Consider the following 18,733-nt stretch of genomic DNA (forward strand, 5'->3'; position numbering starts at 1 on the left):
CCCCCAAGGAGTATCTCGCCGGTACCAATTTGTACACCTGGCTGAAGAGAGACAAACTGGAGTAACGTTCCTTGTCTAAGGAAACAGCTCGACGGGCGAGGTTTGAAGTCCAGGCTCCAGCATCCGGAGTTTGAGGTGTTAACCGCTCGACCACACACGCCTCCAAATCGTGTGTCTAAATCCCTCTAATAATTAGAAATTATTCGACAGATTAACCCATGCAACTACACGACGCTCCTGTTCAAACCCAACCTGCGATCAGGCTTTTTTGGTTTATTTCAGGTAAGTTCAAACCATGAGTGAGAGGGAATAGCCCAGCACGCAGAGGACCCTTCTTAATATTAATTTATACGGGAATTATTATTTACTTAAACTCTTGGACTAAATTTCTACTTAATAACTGTCAACCGTCAAAATTGGAACAAAAAAATTATCGTCAACCGTCAAAGCTAGAATCCCCCCCCCCCTCCCCCGCCCCCCTTACGGGAAAGAAAAAAATTGAAAGACGAAACAATCGAGGATGGAGGAATCGTTCGCTATCTAGCCTGAGATCATGCCCTTTCCCTATTATCCTTTTATGTCCCTCACGGGCCAAAAAAGCACGCCTGATCTCAGGTTATTCGCTATCCGATTAACAATAGGCTGATGTAGCAACAGAACGGGAACGTTCGCTGACGACAGGAAAGCGCGCGGAAAGGGCTTAGCTTATTTTAAAATATAAACGTACCTCCCAAATTTGCCGCTCTGCCATTGGTCAAGACAGCTGTTTGACTTGCGCGCGCCTTGTCAACTGACGTTTACGTTCTGCTGCTAAATCAGCCTACTAATTCTATAGGATTATCCTACTACATGAGAAATTACTGCAATTTGATTGGCTTAGAGCAGTGGTATTTCAGCTTAATTTGAAATACCTACGTGTTAAAATTACAAACCTTTTTTGGGTAGTAGTATAAAAAAATAATAGCATGATTTGTACGTGATATTTGGCATAAATACCACTCGAGATATTTAAAAATTGTCTCAAATTTCACTCGCCTAACGGCTCGTGAAATTACGTGTAACAATTTAGAAATATCACTTGTGGTATTTATACCAAATATCACTGCAAATCATGCTATTACCTATACAAATTCATTACCTGACGAGGGAATTCCACTACTACATGAGAAATTTCTGCAATTTCATTGGCTTAGAGCAGTGGTATTTCAGCTTAATTTGAAATACCTACATGTGAAAATTAGAAAACCTTTGCGGGTAGTAGTATAAACAAATAATAGCATGATTTGTACGTGATATTAGGTATAAATATCACTTGTGATATTTCCAAATTGTCTCAAATTTCACTCTCCTAACGGCTCGTGAAATTATGTATAACAATCTCGAAATATCACTCGTGGTATTTATGCCAAATATCACTACATGGATAATAGAAAGACTCTACAAATCGTGCTACCGTATTTATTCGAATAAGCGCCCAACCTCGAATTAGCGCCCACCTCGAATAAGCGCCCATCCTAAAGGCAGAAAAAGTTAATAAGCGACCAGCCTCGAATAAGCGCCCACCCCCTCTTCCTCCCAATCAAACTCAAATACGCGCTCACCCCCACCCCACCCACTTGAGGGAATAGATTCTAATAAGAGACTTCCCCGAGGACGGAGTTTTCTTCAGAGTATTTTACAGAAACCTTGCTTTGGTACTTCTGCGCGTTTTGTTATTAGCATTTATTGTTTTGTTGCAAAATAAACATACCGTACTTTACTTGCTGAAAATGGTGAAAATTTAACAAGCGCCCAGCCTCGAATAAGCGCCCACCTCGAATAAGCGCCCACTCTCAAGGTCCAAAAATTTAATAAGCGCCCAGGGCGGTTAATCGAATAAATACGGTATTACCTTTACAAATTGCACCCGAAAACCGCGATGAGTGCGATATCGGTTTTCAAGTGCAATTTAACGTGGAATTCACGAGTCAGGTAATGGATTTACCTTGAACCGCATAACTGAATAAAAATCAGAAAAAAAAAGAAAACGGCAATAATATTGTTTGTTTTTATCCTGAGCGCGCGCTCCAGGAACCCATTTCAAAGTCAACTGTCAGAACTGTCATTGCGTTCGCGAATAGGAAGCAAGGTCAGTCGTACACGTTTGACCCTTCGACAACTTTTTTTGTACCTTGTGCTTGTTTTTGCATTTGTTTTCAAACTTTTTTACATGTAAACAAGCTTCACACTAATCGTAAGGATAAATAGAAGTATTTCACTGAATTTACAAGCCGTTTATCTATAACATCTTTTTTTCAAATTGGTCATTTGCTCGAGAAGGAAAATAATTTACACCTTTTACCTCTTCGGCGGCAAAACTGAAAGAAATGAAGTGTCCAAGCGAAAGCACTTAAAGTTTAACGTCGCGATTGATATATGGTAAGTACCTTGAAATGTTTTAGAAATGCTGTTCAAGTTCAGCTCTGTTTTGTATTTTTCTAAGTATCACGATTCAGGACGATTGCGAGCGGCGTTCTCTTTGTCGTGTTTTCACTGAGGGGCCATGTCGTCTTTGAAGGTATTTATTTCTTCTCCTGTATATGTGATAATCGACACGGCGCTTCCTCCGTTGTCGCTTCTCCGTTTTGTTTGGTTGAACTTTGGCTTGCATTTTCTGGGCCGTGTTCACAAGATTTTGTTGTTTTGTCGTTGTCGCGAGCGAAAGAGGTTTTTTATGTTTCTTCGAGAATTTGTAGTTCAGTTCAAAACAAGGAAGAACCTCCGGCTCACAATAAAAACGCTTTTGTTTCTTTTTAACTCTTCAAAAGGTGACAATGGTTTTTAAAATGACATTGTAGAAAACCTTTTTTGCAGTTGTTGTGTTAGAATTTGACGATAGTTGTTACGTAGATGCGAAACAATATTGCTTAGCGTCGTTTTCAACTCGCAATTCGACACTAAATACCTCGCTTCGTTAACCAATCAGAATGCGAGATTTAACTCAGCAATGCGATTCTAAAGAAAAATTGTGAAGAGAGCTGAACAATACTGACTCCAATACCTTTAGCCCACATTACAATATAGACCTGACATCTCATTTAATTAACAAATGTTCTGCTGCTGACCATTAGTATCACAGCGTAAGAGCCAGTGCGCGCGCAAAAGAAATTAACAAGTCAGGGTAATTGTTTATGACATCACTAAATTTTAAAACCTCATTTTTTGGAAGAAGAAAAACGTGATAGAAATTTGGCGGAAGATTATATAGAGCGGTGAAGTGACTTTTTTCTAAGAAAAGATTTTTTAGTGCATTTAAAAGAACAATTCGTCCACAAAGGATGGCACAGATGTATGTTTATACCTATGAGCAACTTTTGGCGATTGTAAACCAGCAAGCAGCAACCATAGCTCAACAAGTTGCCACAATTAACAACCTCCGGACTGAAAGAGATTGGTTGGACGAAGACAATCAACTTCAAAGAGAAGAGGTGGAAAAAGCTACAAAGAAAATTACAGATCAAGAAAAAAATGCAAAGTTAAAAGAAAATAAATTAAAGAAAGAGATACTACAAGTAGAACAATCACAACAGAAAATCAAGCAGAAGCATCAGAACGCTGTAAGAGAACTCAATGATCTCAAATCAAGAAACATGAAGATAAAATCCCACTGTACCTCTCTTTTGGATAAGCTAGATAAGGGCACCCAGGAGCTTCAGCAAAAGCAAGAAGAACTTGAACGGATAAAGCAGGAACTCGATTTAGGCTACAGCCTGGGCGAGTCGATGTATCAGCACCTCAGATATTATTACTGGGGGTACTTCGACCTGCTAAAGTACTTCCAGCGGCCTGGGCCACCGACTGGAGGAGCGACCATCACAGAGCTCGACACTATGCCTCACAGTAATAGCGTAACACAGGAAGTGCGGGTGTCACCAAAACCAACCTCGGAAACCGTTATAGTACCTGCACCCGTGAACATGGTGAAGAAAACGGCAACGGATTACCGTACAGCTCTGGTAGCGCAGAATGTCATCCAGTCATTAAGAAGGAACACCATCTGTCCCCAAACAGCTTACATCCTGAGCTATGCTCCCTCTCGTGACCTAAACCCAATCGAGGTCCTGCTGTTTAATAATAACAACTGCAGCTTCATCTTTGAAGCTCCTGAGGTTCCTCAGTTATTAGCTCTCGAAAATGAAGTGCCCACAAGACCTGGCAACCATCGACAGCTGCTTGCCATTTGTCCACCCGAGTGGGCAAATGCAGCAATCAAAATCCCTAGAGCTATAAAAGCAGCCAATCATGCACCTCGGCTACGGAAGAATACCACGCTCAGTAACATCACCTCGTGCAACAAGACGTGTGGATCTTCCCCGAAGAAAACCAAAGAGGAACACGAGAGTGGAAGTGAACCACCCAAAGTTGGTCATTGCCAGCCGACCACAGCCTTTTCCGAGCGTCGCCTCGACGCTAACAACCTTTTCACCGATGGTGAAAAGGAATTTTTAACTCGTAAAGATGAAAGGAGAGCAAGTGAAGAGAAAAAACCAAAGGCTTTGGTAAGTTGGCTCAAAAATTACAGATACTCTGCGAAATAGAATTGGCCTAAAATGGTTTCAGTAGTTCAACTTATGAAAAAAATCCTTGGAGTGTGATAATAATACCCGGCCTCACGACTATAAATGCCAGCAGTTTACTAATCAGTCAGTAACGGGTGGGCAGTGGCGGATCCAGACCTAATCGGGGGGCGGGGGGGGGGGGGGGGAGCGGTCATCCAGACCCTGAGATAAAGGGGGCGGTCTCAAAATAATTTTTTTCGGTCCTTCAGGCCTCAGTTTGGTCTAAAAATAAGGTGGGGATCCGGGCCTTCCTTGTCCCTACCCCCTGGATCCGCAAATGGTGGGGACAGGTTTGTTGAACAGAAATTCGTGTCCTCTCGCAACCTTCACAAAACAACTTCGTCCTTTAAGTGATATTCAGATGTAAGCAAGTTTTTTTATCTCGTAAATGAGGTTTTGTTTTCGGTAGAGGCGACCCATATCCAGTCTCTTAATAATCCGCCATGTCAAGTCATGGCCACTCTGCTGTAAGACAAAGACTTCGTGACTAAATATGGCAGGTGTGGTAAATCAGTAAAACCCTATGTTCTCGGACTAAAAAGCGACTAATCAGTGTGGGGGGAGCTCTTCGTCGTTCTTGAAGATAGCGTTTTAACTGCGTATTTTCGTACTAAACATCTCCTCTGGTTATATACTTTATCTTTGCAGAAAAGAAGACTGATCAGATTTTTTTCCTGGGTAGCACACCACTGTTGTTGCAGGCCTAAAACAAAGGAGTGAATTCTAAAACCTATTCAATAAGTTTCATTTTTTCTATATATTTTATTATTGTGATTGACTGAGAATTTTATAAAGGCTGGTTTTCATCTGGCGACGGAGTCGGAGTCGGAGTCGGAGTCGTAATCAGAAGCGTAGAGCTTATAATCTACTGAAAACAGCGTTTCCATTCCGCTTACGACTCCGTCGCTTACGTTCCGCTTATGATCTAGCGAAAACCAGTTTGTCGGAGTAGGAAGCAGAGGACAAAAAAATAAACCAATCACAATGCGTGGGAAAGTGCATTGTGATTGGTTTATCCTTCCGCCTCTGCTTCCGACTCCGATCACCAGATCATAAGCGGAACCTAAAGGACGGAGTCGTAAACGGACAAAAAATGGAAACGTTCTGATTCTTCTAAATCCGATTTCGTCGCGCTTACGACTCCGATTTTAGATTTTCACCAGGTCATAAGTGCTTTTACGACTCTGCTTTGAATACGACTCCGACTCCGGCTCCGTCGCTAGTGAAAACCAGCCTTTTTTAGAAAACAAAAAAAACAAAAATAAAAATTACAAAAAGCAAATAATGATAGAAATGAAAAAAAAAAATAGTTCAACAGCTTTTTCCTTTTGGCATTTTCTTATTTTTCATAATATTTTCCTACATTCTGACAAAATAATGCAGTCAAATTTAGACAAACTGTCACTCCAACTGTTGCTTAAGTACTTCAACTGCTTGCAATGGCCTTGCAATGGACAAAGGAAAATACTGACGCAGGGCACTCTGGGAGCGGATCCTTTGGCTTGTGATGGGCAGGATGTATTTTGGTAAGGCTACAAATGGTCGCTGTTATCACAGACTTACACAACTTTTTCTTCTATAAGGGTCTTCAAAAGCTAGATAAACCCATCAGTAATAACGCTGATCCACCTTCCTGGTGTATCCCTTTGGAGAACTGTCCTGAGCGCGGTTTTTCAGGCAACAGATTTATTCAAGCATTTTCGACTTGCCATCACATTTGCACGGGCAGTTTGCTGTTGGGGATAATGAGAAGAATAAGACGATTGACATCTTTATCCCCAAGTGGCAAACTTCCTGTGCGAATTGATGGCAACTTTCGGTGGGTTGCTTGGGTTGATTTTTGCTGGGTATGTATCGTTGGCCTCTCAGAACTGTCGGTTGTGTAGCGCGCGTAGCATGGCGGTTTTGTCGGACGCACTAGTTATCACTGCCACCACCTTGGCGCCCAACCAAAACCGCCTTGCAGGCTACGGTTGTGATAACCGACTTGCAAATAACCTGCTTAGAAAAGTAAGGCTATTCCAGGTGTTTTGACTGTGGTGAAAGCGCAAAGCCGTTTGGAAGCAGGAAAAACGCCGGGGGGTGGGGTAGGGAGGCTATCTGAACTCTGAATCCCTTTTTCTTCATATCAAATTTTAGCAATTCTTTTTAAAACTAGAAATACGTGTATAAACTTTGCCCTGCTTAAATGTTTAGAGAAAAATCTGCTGAAAAAAAAAGAAAGGAAACTTTCCCAGAAGAAAATTAGAGGAATTGAAGGAGAGAGCTCCTCTGTCACATGATATCGGCTGGGCTGCGTGACCCATCACGTGACTAGTTGTACTTACGCCACAGGTGAGTGCTGATTTATACGAACAAAATCTCGATATTTTGAGACATAGCAATGCCTGTGCAACGAGAAATATCTCGTTCTTCTGCCCCTCATTTGGAGTGTCCGGCTTGTTTTGCAAGGTAGAGTTTATACTGGTCTTTTTTGTTCCCCTTTTTTTCCTGATCCATAACAACTCACAACGGATATTGGTCGATTGGATTATCCGTCCGTCTGGTAATTTTTTAGGTTAAGGTTATTGTACGTACGTCTTCATTTAAATATTTGACTTTTCTTCTTGCTACAAGCTTAATATTGAAGGGTATTTAATTTATGAAAGAGAAAGAACAAACGTATGAACACGAAACAATTTAGGATCTCTCATCATTCTCGGTTTTGAAAAAATTGCTTCTGGTTACCGTACCTCGATCACTGTGACGAACATTACCTGATCCATTCTGTAAAAGTTTGATTTACGGAATTTTTACGTTTTCCTCGCGTTTTATACATGCAGGTTCTTGTAGACAGGAGTCTATTTCTGGCCACAGACTTGAATTTATTGCTCGCATATGACACTGCTCAGCTGGGATCACTTCCCAACGATTACTGAAAACAAAGCCTATTGTTGGCTACTTTTGAAACCTTTTAGTTTGCAATTTCGCTTTTCAAAGTAAAATAATACATGTACGTATTCTAATGACATTGATTCGATTTATTCGTCGTCTTTGTGTTACGTCATTCAAAGCATTCACTTCACTCAGAAAGTGGCTTGCGTGACAACTGAAGCGTATTTTAAAAAACAACTCATGACAACTAAATAACCTTGTGAACGACCCGTTTTATTCGGAGATGAACAAAAGCTCTTTTTCGCCTTTTGAGAGAGGGTAGGTTTTTCTGAGACGCTTGCAAAACTTTTTAAATTTGACGTTAAGTGCATGTTTACTGTTGATGTGACGACTCTGCCGGCCTTGTACATTACCACACGTTTGGAGAGCTAATCCGCTTTTAGTTTTACGGACCAGAAAAGACGAATTGCCTTGGCACCTTAATACTTTGAAATTATATATATAAAGAGAATTTATCGCAGCTAAGAGCTAGCCGTTTGCTTTTTTTGGCTCAGTGGTGCGCTCGAACGGAAAAACCGCGAACCTAAGTTCATTAATGAGTCACAACATTTATCGGGAACAGTTTTATGAAAGCATATGCATGGCGTTTATTATAAAAATTGTCCCAAATTGTGCCTTAAAATGCAAGATTTATAAAAATTGTTTTCTTAAGGGAAGATAGAAATCTGGTGATCTAAAGATTGCCTTAACCGCGTTCTAAGTTAAACTTCGTTTAAATAACCGACCCTTAGTTTTTGCTTGCCAACCGATCGAATCGAACCGAGGATTGATTGGCCAAAACGCAAACAGAACACCAGTGTATCTTAATGTGAAGACCTTCATTTTTATCAAGGCCTTTTTTTAATCATTGGCCAATGTCAGAGAAACACTAGTAGCAATATTTTATTCCATGTTTTGCCTTTTTAGACTTGTTCCTGAGAATGGGCAGGTGCTATGTAGTGGTCTGTACAATGGCACATGCAAGAGTTGTAGTAAAGATGTGACATTTTGGTCTGTCCCATCCCCTGTCAGTGAGATCACCTTTACTGTGAATGGTACACAGTACACTGTAACCAATCCTGATCCTGGCATGAGTCTTAATGAGTGGCTAAGAGATCAGCCAGGACTGCAAGGTAGGTTAATTACTCACAAGGTTTAAGAAAACTAATGTGTCATGTATGCAGAGTTAAGTTGTTCAAGCTGTTAACGGTATGCTTGTTATGAAACAAATTAGCCTGCGTAGCATGGTGGTTTTGGTTGGGCGCACTAAGTAATAAAGGTGGGCAAGGGCAGAGAAACCGCGAGGAGATTGGGGCGGGAGCAACTTGAAAAACCGCCTGCACGAACAGGGGGGTTTTTTGAGTCAGCAAGTATGCCAGCATACGGTTCATTCCAATTGGTTCAGAATGTTTGCCCGTCAATCAAATATTTTGGTAATCTCCCATGGGAGAGTTTTAGGGACTGAACAAATCATCTCTGCTAAACAAAATCAAAATATCAAAGAAGTGTTGACCGGAGCGTCGTCGATCTTGAATATTTGACGGGAAAACAGGGCAATTGTATTGAAGCCTAAACAGGGAATGTCTATTTACAGTCTTCTTCAAAGGAGAGATGTCATGGAAAGTTTTGGCAAGAGCATGATCTTTACTGTCTTTGCTATGGCCAAAGTAGAAATATCCTCATCGAAAACCTGTATGATCACAATTTCCTCTCTAATAAAAGGTACTATAGACGACCAGATATTGGAATTGTTGTTGCTGAGCTGTACAGCAATGGACCTTATGACAGAAACAGTAAATTTCAGTGCTTCGAGAAAGTCCACCTCAATTTTCTCTATTACTCAGTGTTAGAGAATAATGCACTCCAGCACACTACATCGAACGGTGTCCACGATTGTGGTTGATGAATCGCATACAGTAGAACAAAGACGCAGGGCATAATTCTCCATACTTCAAGTGTAGCTTAAGTTTAAGCTACAACTCAAATCTGAAAATCAAGCTATACGTAAAAATACAACATCCTGCAAACAACACTTAAAAAGCCAGGCCCCGGTGTCAAAACATTCACAGACAAAGAAAATACAAACCAAGGCCCCTTGGTTTGTAGCCTGCGAACAGCAGATGCATTTCCGGTCGTCGCTTCTCTCCCTCCGAAAAATAGCTATTTTTCGGAGGGAGTGAAGCGACGACCAGAGATGCGTCTGCTGTTCGCAGGCTACTTGGTTTGTAGTTATCCAGATCCCTGGGCAATATTTTAGTCAGAAAAGACCAAAGGGGCTAAAATATTTATTTAGCCGTAATAAAAAGCTTTAGGCTTTAAGAGTGGTCAACGAAATTAGTACTTTACAACTGCACCAGTGAGATCAACAAATTCTAATCAGCAACACATACAGAAGCATTAACCACAGGAAATAATTACTCAACATGGATGAAACAAACCAACTTCGAATTCATGACTTCTAAATAAATGTAAGACTTAGTGCAGCAAAAATAAGATCTACTCAGTCAAGTTTAGAACGCAGTGTAGTCACCTGTGTGAGATAGCAACAAAGAAAGAACCTGTGTTTGTTTGAGGTTCAAGGTGGAAGAAGGGGGCGGCAGTTGAAAAGACCACGAATCCAGGCAGGCGGTTTGTATTTTTCTCGCGGCTTTGCCGCTCGTGTCTCAACAAATTTTGCCATGCTACGCAGGCTAGAAACAAATGTACAAATAATTATGCCAGCAGTATGCTTGAGTCTCACAGATATATATGGTACCAATCTCCTGTTCTCCCATATTACTCACAAGGTTTAAAAAAACTTGTGTCATGTATACAGAGTTAAATTGTTCAAGCTGCAACCTGTTAACGGTAGCTTGTTATGAAACAAATGTACAAATGATTATGCCAACAGTATAATAATAATTAATAATTATAGTAAAAAATACGATCAAAAACTCTTGAGTCATTACAAAAGAGAATTATCTGTCTCTGATATTAAAAAGAAACAAGTTAAATTAGAATAAAATCTTGTATTCCTAAACCCCTAATTCTTTTTTAAAAAAGTTCCTAAAAGAAAAAAGATTAATTCAGGCAGGCTCTAATATTTTCGATCTGTAGATCTGAGTCAACAAAGTCTAGCGGTCGTCTTCTGGATCTTGAGCCTCTCAAGCATAGTATTGCGTAGTAATAATAATAATAATAATAATAATAATAATAATAATAATAATAATAATAATAATAATAATAACCTATTAACTAGGGTAAACCTGTCAGCTTAAGCTGTTATAACTGGGTGCCTGGTCAACTAAAAAATTAACAATTAAACTATCAGAAAAATGTAAGAACTATGTACAATGTTGATGGATAAAAACTAAAAATTATACAACTACATAAATTAAGACTTTAAAAAACTCCAAAAGATTTTCCAGAACTCTTAAAAATAATATCATTAAACTGTGTTTTAAAAATCACCATAGAGTCAACTTCCTTCAAATGCGGTGGCAAGTTATTGAAAGCCTGGGCTCCAGTATAAAATGTTCCTTTCTTGGCAGGTTCTGTATGGACTTTAGGAATGAAAATGTCTAAACCATTACACCTAGTGGAATAAACATGTGAAGACTTAATAAAATAACTCTTAAAAAGATCTGGAGCGCCAGTGTTATGGAGACACTTAAAAACAAAAGTTAAATTGTGAATAGTAGAAAGTGCCTTTAAAGGGACTAGTCCAACTTAATTGGCATAACACTTGATGGTGACCGTGCAGGGATCCATATGCCGAGTTGTCCAGTAGTCCCAGATGACTACAATCTCGTATGGTCGATTAAGCTAAGGTAACTTCAAAAGTCACCCTTCGGACGAGTGACGTTTTGCTTAACCACAGAATCTTTTAAAAAATTCTTGTATGTTTTTATGCATCTTCCCTGTGTTCTGATTACTTCTCTGGTACACTTAAAAATTTGAGAATAAATAACAATTATTCACCGAAATGGAGGTGGCTAGTATTGGATATTTACCGAGGCTGCGAAGCGGCGAGGTAAATATCCAATACTAGCCACCGACACTGAGGTGAATAATTGTTTTAGTATATACTAAAACAGTGAGATAATTGAGCACAAAATTAACAAAATGATGATTTTTAACTCATTTACTGTTGCCAACGATTACAATTTTGGCGCGCGATGACCGAACGGCCGTGGTCGTCGCTTTTTCTTAGCGACAAAACTTTTGAAGGCATTTGTTTAGCTCTTGGGGGGAAGTTTCTTCAAAAGGAGTTGTGAATTCTGTTTGTATTTAAAATAATTCTGTTAAAAAGATTATTAAATTTAGTTTTAAGCTTATTTATGAACAAGTCAACTAAATAAAGTAACGCAAGACTTAAGCTTAATTTGCATTTGTAAACAAAAAACTTTTTCACCGGTTTTATCGACAACTATTCAAGTCAAAAAGACAAAGCTTTACTTCTTAAAACTTCCAGATTTTTGATCTCCAGGCTGTTGTGCTATTAAATTTAAGTTATTTCAGCAGAGTTAATAAAGATGAATGAAATTTGGATGAAAATTATGACAATTTAGACACTCGCTAGTCATTAATAATATTTAGGGCTACCGTACCATTGATAGCAAGCTATCAAAGGATCCTTTGTAATCTTGCTGAATTGACCACCCTGGACAATACATGCTTAATTCAGGCATGGGATCCCCACCAGTTTTTAATCCACTTTTCTATGGAAATTGGTCAAATTTTTTATAATAAATGTATATCTTAAAAATGTTTTGGAATCAACTTGCTTCATATCCACTTTACGATGGTAATTGACCTTGATGAAATAATATGATGATTTGTAAAGCTTCATCCAAGGAGAATAGAACTGACCAATATCCTGTGTGAATGACTAGGAAACCCAGGAAAGGGGACTTCATGGAGGGAGACCTGGAGATAGGGGGGGGGGGGGAGGGGGCAGTGTAAAGAAAAGTTTTTTTTGGCCCTTTGGGCCTCATTTTTGTCTACAAATAAGGGGTTGGCTGGGCCCCTCCCCAGGATCTGCCACTGATAATGCTTTTTTATATAACTTGTAGGAACAAAAGTAATGTGCCGTGAGGGAGGGTGTGGCTGTTGTGTTGTGTCAGTAACAACGAATGATCTGAGCACTGGCAAAGATGCTACTATTGCTGTTAACTCGGTGAGAGATTTCTTTAATAATTTCCAATGATTGTTAGAACAAGACTGAGCAAGCTTTTACACTCTATATCTCTTTCATATGCTATATCCTTTGCCCTATTATTGAAAGAGAATTTCTTCTTGGGATGGGTATTATCTTATGGAATTTTGTTGAGCAAAATTGACATTTTAGCAGGTAAATCATTTCTTGATGTCAATTTCACCCTTCAAACAAATAGGGCATAAGTGAACACTCAGTCAGCAAAATGTCCATATATTCCATTCTGTAAAACTGTGATAGCAGTCAGATCAGTGACAGTGAGTGAGATTGTCACAAAGAGGAAAACCTTTGCTACATGTATGTTAAAAATTTAATCATGTTTTCTATCATACTAGTGCCTATTTCCACTTTGTGGAGCCAATGGAGCAACTGTCACTACAGTCGAAGGTATTGGAAAGTAAGTCTGGTTTAAAATTTTTCCTTCATGCTTTGGGAAACAATTAGCGATAAATTCGTAAATCTAGAAGATTGTGTACGTTTAATGCAAATCTCGCATCATCTGGTTCTTTTTAAATTTTTGGGTTGATAATAAATTATTATTGTGGAAACGTCCAGATCCCTAAACAGTGTATGTTTCTTTTTGGGATATTTTTACCTGTACTGTCAAGCGGTGCCATCAGCTGTTTATAAATTGTTATATTGGGTAACTTCAGAGCCGGCCTGCTTATCGCTATTGGTTTCCAGTGCTCGATCCATACCCTCAGATAGGGGTGGGGTTGAGGGGGGGATAGATAAGTGGGGGGCCCGGTTTCCAAAAAAATTTTTGTCGGCCCTTCAGGCCCCAGTTTGGTTTACAAAGTAATGGGAGGGGTGGGCCTCCTCATGCCCCTCCCCTGGATCAGCCACTGGTTTCCTCTTTGTCATTAGAAAGGCTATTTTTCTATACGCACTAGTGCTTTGTTAATATAAAGTTCTACTGTATTAGAGAAAAAAAGGGATACTGCTTTAATCTCTTAGTGTAATGTTATGAGAAATTGATGTTAATTGCCCCTTCACTGATTCATGTGCTACACGTGTTGTAGCGCGCGACGCATTCTTGGCGGGCTGAAAAGAGGATATGTCTGGTAACTAATACTTTTTAGCGGTAATGGATGGATATCAACTTTTTTTCAGTCGATTTGACGGATACCACCCAATCCAAGAACGACTTGCGGATCATAATGGAAGCCAGTGTGGCTATTGTTCACCAGGATTTGTCATGAACATGTATAGGTATATACCCTATCTATTACATTAATAAGCAAAGTACAAGGCCCAGAAGGCCGGCACCATGACACAGGACAACCAATAGGGATTCATGTTCTGTAGAAGTATAATAAGGCATGTAATCTGTAATTGCCGAGCTCAGAAATGTGTGGGTAACCTATCGTTCCACTAGATGGCTGAAACTATCAAATAAGCATTTACTTAATAGTCTTTATTAGTAATTGGATCTGTTTATAATGATGAAACAAGCATTGAAGGAACTTGATCGCCACCAAGAATTTCCATGATTTCTGACACCTGCGACATAATACACACAGGACCCTGTAAACTGACAGGTCGTATTCCTAAAGCAGGATTTCAAAGGTGTTTTTTGTCAAAGGTTTATCACTGTTTTTCCTCATAATCGAGGGAAAAGCGTCATCGATTTGTAATTGGTATTTCATTTCTGTTTCAGTTTGTTGAAGGAGAATCCTAGTCCAACCAAACAACAAATTGAAGACAGTTTTGGTGGGAATATTTGTCGCTGCACAGGTAGTAATAGGAAATGAAGATATGCTTTGGTTTTTAGTGCGGTTTTTAGTGGTTGATCATGGTGGCTGGAAGTTTCAATGAAGATACGATCGTCCTAGTGGGAATTGCATTTTAAGCAATTGCTAATTAACCCGAAAAAATGTCGGAAATTCCGGCAACGGTATTCGAACCCATGGTCTTTGCGTTAGCGCTGCAGTGCTCTACCAACTGAGCTATGAAGACCCATACATCGTCGGGAGCAGGCTAATTTGTTGAGTTCATATTAATTCGTACCCTGGGTACCAGAGGTTTTGTCTCGCGTGCGGCGGGAATTTTCGGTGTTGGCCGAATGAAGCCCGACATATCTTCGGCCCTACACTGTAGGCCTAAGCCACGAGCGGCGAAGTCGCGAGAAAAAAAGGAATGAAACATTGACTGAAGATGATGCGAACTGGGGAAATACGAATGTAAAAGAAGATATGATCGTTGCAGTGGTAATTTCAATTTAGGCAATTATAAATTAACCCGAAAAAATTTTTAACTTTAACTGAACGGGATTGAAATGTTCTTCTGTCGTTTTCTAGTTTCGATATTACTAACGCGGTTTCCGTTTTCACCAATTTAAATTGGATTGTGCTATCAAAAATCGGTTACCAATCTGTGATTAACCGCTTTAAAACCGAACCATTTCATTCTGGAAGTACGCCGCTTGGTTGTTGATCTGTGAGTCTGTTCCCGTATTTTGTGTTCCATTTGGACTAGTTGGTATTCCATGCCAATCCAAACTGTCTATATTACCTAAGATGGAAAATGGACTGGCTACTGACAGAACTCCCCCACTTTGCACATGGGCCGCGATTTCAAACTACACCTACGCTGGACCAATCAGCTTTTCTTTTGGACCTTGTTCTGTCCCTCTTATGACCCCGCTGGACATACAACGCTAGAAAGGGCAGGGGTACCTTTCTCTTATTTATTTAATATTTTACTGGCAGGTTATCGACCGATTTTAGATGCGATGAAGACATTTGCAAAATCCTCAGATCCGATAGATATTGAGGTATATAAAGTAATCTTATTTGTAGTTCAATTTTTATAGTAAGTAATACTTGCTCAAATTGTATGGTGGAAAGTGAGAAAAAAATGACGACGCAAACCTCGATAGAAGTTCTCGGAAAAGTCGAAGACAAGACACAACTGCGGCTTAGTTAACGCCCTTTTTGAACCCGTAGAAATCTGGCCCCAGTTGTGGGCTAGCGCTATGGAGCGGATCAGTCACTATTAGAAAAAAAACAGTTACCTCATCCAGTGGATAAATCAGATAGTGTTATCAGGCACCTTTTGAGCAAATGGGACCAGTAATATTGGTAGGAGTAGGGCATATTTACATACCCGCAATATATTAACCTGTACACTACCCCCATTCCCTTGAGCTAGCGGTTACAAGAGAGGTTAAGCATTAACGACGGCGATGCCAGCGAAAACGTCACTTATAAAATGAATCCGCGTTTTTTCAAACTTTGTCGCGTTTATTCCAACTGAAAATGTCGAATGTAGGCGAATTTTCCTGGAGTTGATTTCTTGAGGACCGGACTCAAGTTTAGAAAGAGAACAAAAAGTTCGTCGTCGCTTTTATGTTCTCCATAAAACGTGAAATGAGGCACTTTCACGTCCTAGTTTTTCAGTTACGGCAAAGAAATGTACAAAAACGTGTGACGTGCAAAGTTGTTGTTTTGCTAATCAAACCTATTGCTTTTTAGCTCTTTTTTGCCTTTCTTGTTGTCGTCGCCGTCGTCGATGCTAAAGCTCTCTAGTAAATTCGCCGCGGTTAGTTTTATTTCCATACGCGAGCTCGAAGATGACCAAAGAGAAAATAGAGGGTCTGTGAACAGGCTACCGCAATACTAAATGAGTGGTAAACTGTTTTTGTAGGAAATAGCAAGGTTTCCAGGTTCTTGCTGCAATGGAGAGATGCAGTGTTCAAGAAAGTGTGTGACATCACCTGGCGATCAGACTGACAGTTTAATGTGGTACTGTCCAACATCCAAGTCTGATTTGTATGCATTGATGACTAAATATAAGAGCGATAAGATCAGGCTGGTAGCTGGAAATACTGGAAAAGGTATGTGTTTGTATTTTTGAAGTGATGAATATATGAATGTCATATATTTGATCCGCAGACTGAAGAAATAAAGGCAGAGAAGATCATCGCAGTTTAAGTTCTTGTCCACAAGAATTCGGACCTTTTTTTTTTATTTTTTTTTTCACGGATTTGTGGACGGGGCCTTAAACCGCTCTGGAGAGCGGAAACAAAACAGTGCGGTTTCGATGAGCGGATTCACTGGGGAGCTTAAGCAACAACGAAGACGACGGCAGTGAAAATATCACTAAAAAAAAAAAGTTTTCGTCATTTCAAACTCCATCGCGTGTATTTGGAACCGCTCAGTTCGTCACATGTAGGCGACTTTTCCTGGAGTTGAATTTTTAAGGGATTTATCCATGTTCAAATAGAGAAAAATCTGTCATTGTCAGTGTCCACGTCCTCCATGAAACGTCGCATTGGGAGGTTGCACGTCGTAGTCGTGCAGTGGACGTCAAAGATAATTCAAATGTACTAAAAAGCGTGATGCACTTGCAGAGCAGTTGTTTTGCTGATAAAACCAATTTTTTTTTTGACGCTGTCGTTGTCGTCGTTGCTTAAGCTCCCTAAGTCACTAGGCCGCATTATTCCGCGCGACTAAAACATTTCGGGTCACGTGGTCCAAGCGAAAATGTGAGGCGTTTCCCGCCCCCGTTCGCCTCGGATTCGTCACTCAAGTGAACTGATTAAGAGGGACTGAGAAAACGCCGTATTCATGTAAAATGTATGGTTTTCAAAAATATCCGGATTTGTATGAACGCAGCCTAAGTAGCAACGTTTGCAGTTGCGCGGAAAGGAAAGCAAGGAAAAATTAATAGAGTTATGAAATAAACAAATCATTTAGACAATTTCTCGGAAGGCTTAGAATAAAACTAAAGGAGATAAATTTAAGCTTTTTATTGCATTTTGTGCAGGTATTTACAAGAAAGATGGTCCTTTCGATGTCCTGATTGACATCAGTCAAATTAAAGAACTGCACACCATTCCAAGTACAAATGAGGTTTGTAATTACAACATTTCTTCACACAACTGAAAATCTCTCGTTTGAATTATCTTTAAAGCATTTTTGTAAGTCGGAATCCTGGTTTGCAATTCCGAGGCCGACCGTCATTTGTTTTACAGTGCGGATGTATGTACAGTGTAGTTTAGTTGATAATCGTACGCCTTTTTGTTTCACACAAGTTTGATTACAGAAAATTTGGCAGTATCCTTACTTTCGTACCGTACCTGACAGTATCAGGCCAGAAACCAATTCCCCTATATGGCTATGAGTTTCATTAAGCTGCAACGTTGTTTGTTTTCATTGTAGGCACCAAATGGTAGTGTTGTAGTCGGCGCTTGCGTGCCCTTGAACACTTTCATAGATGTACTGGATCGCATAGCCAGCGCATGGGAAGGTTATAAAGTGATGGCTGGCCACATACGAAAGGTAAGTGCCGGAACACACGGTAATCAGTATCATAGTCCGGAAAAATTCAGGCAAAAAATCCAAAGTCAGGAAAAAATCGGGGTCAAGACAGTGAAAGGTCGGAATTTTATTTTGAGATTGTCACAGAAGGATTCGTGAAGTTTATGAACGAAATTTGATACAGTACAACTGTAGTATGATTATTTTTCCTACTCAGAGTCCTGTAAGAAAAACTAGATTCCTTAAAGCAGTGAAAGAATTGTGACATGTCTGCTTAGTGAAAACCTTTCTTCTCCTCAAAGAGTGACGACTCTGTTAACGTATTTTCTCCCAAAATAAGCATAGTGTGACTCACATCATCTGAATCACCAACCTTCCTACCCGCACCCCCCTACGTACACACAGGCGCGCAAAAATCACGTTACGTGACAGGGTAGGACAGTTAAGTATGGGTCAGCAACAGCTGCCAATAAAGGTTTTTATACAGTTGTGCTAGAGCTTGATTTGTTTGTTATCTTTCACAGGTGGCAAATGTTCCGGTCAGAAACGTGAGTTGTATACCTTGATACAATTTCTAAGCTCCCCTTCTCACTCCTGATAGTGGCCAAAGAAAAATTCACAAAAAAAAAAATCAAATTTTTGGTTGTAAAATCCAAAGAAATATAGGCACCAAGTTAAAGATCTGCCAAAGAGGTTCCATCTGAATGGTAACACCCTGCACAGGGTTTCGCCCGCAAAATTAACTAAGGTCCCTTCCTCAC

General features: G+C 39.9%; 1 protein-coding gene across 1 annotated transcript in view; it reads left to right on the plus strand.

Annotated features, from left to right (window-relative positions):
- The first annotated feature begins 6,937 nt into the window (after positions 1-6,937).
- LOC140928551 (xanthine dehydrogenase/oxidase-like) overlaps positions 6,938-18,733 on the plus strand; it is a 37,158-nt gene continuing 25,362 nt past the window's right edge. Inside the window, exons 1-11 of the mRNA XM_073378306.1 lie at positions 6,938-7,049; positions 8,439-8,644; positions 12,566-12,669; positions 13,044-13,105; positions 13,822-13,920; positions 14,369-14,445; positions 15,420-15,484; positions 16,357-16,546; positions 17,479-17,564; positions 17,874-17,993; positions 18,497-18,520. Coding sequence (XP_073234407.1) covers positions 6,982-7,049; positions 8,439-8,644; positions 12,566-12,669; positions 13,044-13,105; positions 13,822-13,920; positions 14,369-14,445; positions 15,420-15,484; positions 16,357-16,546; positions 17,479-17,564; positions 17,874-17,993; positions 18,497-18,520 — 1,101 coding nt within the window. The 5' untranslated portion in view covers positions 6,938-6,981. The remainder of the gene's footprint in view (positions 7,050-8,438; positions 8,645-12,565; positions 12,670-13,043; positions 13,106-13,821; positions 13,921-14,368; positions 14,446-15,419; positions 15,485-16,356; positions 16,547-17,478; positions 17,565-17,873; positions 17,994-18,496; positions 18,521-18,733) is intronic.

The sequence above is a fragment of the Porites lutea genome, chromosome 2 (genome assembly GCF_958299795.1).
Source record: "Porites lutea chromosome 2, jaPorLute2.1, whole genome shotgun sequence".
NCBI classification, from domain to species: Eukaryota; Metazoa; Cnidaria; class Anthozoa; order Scleractinia; family Poritidae; genus Porites; species Porites lutea.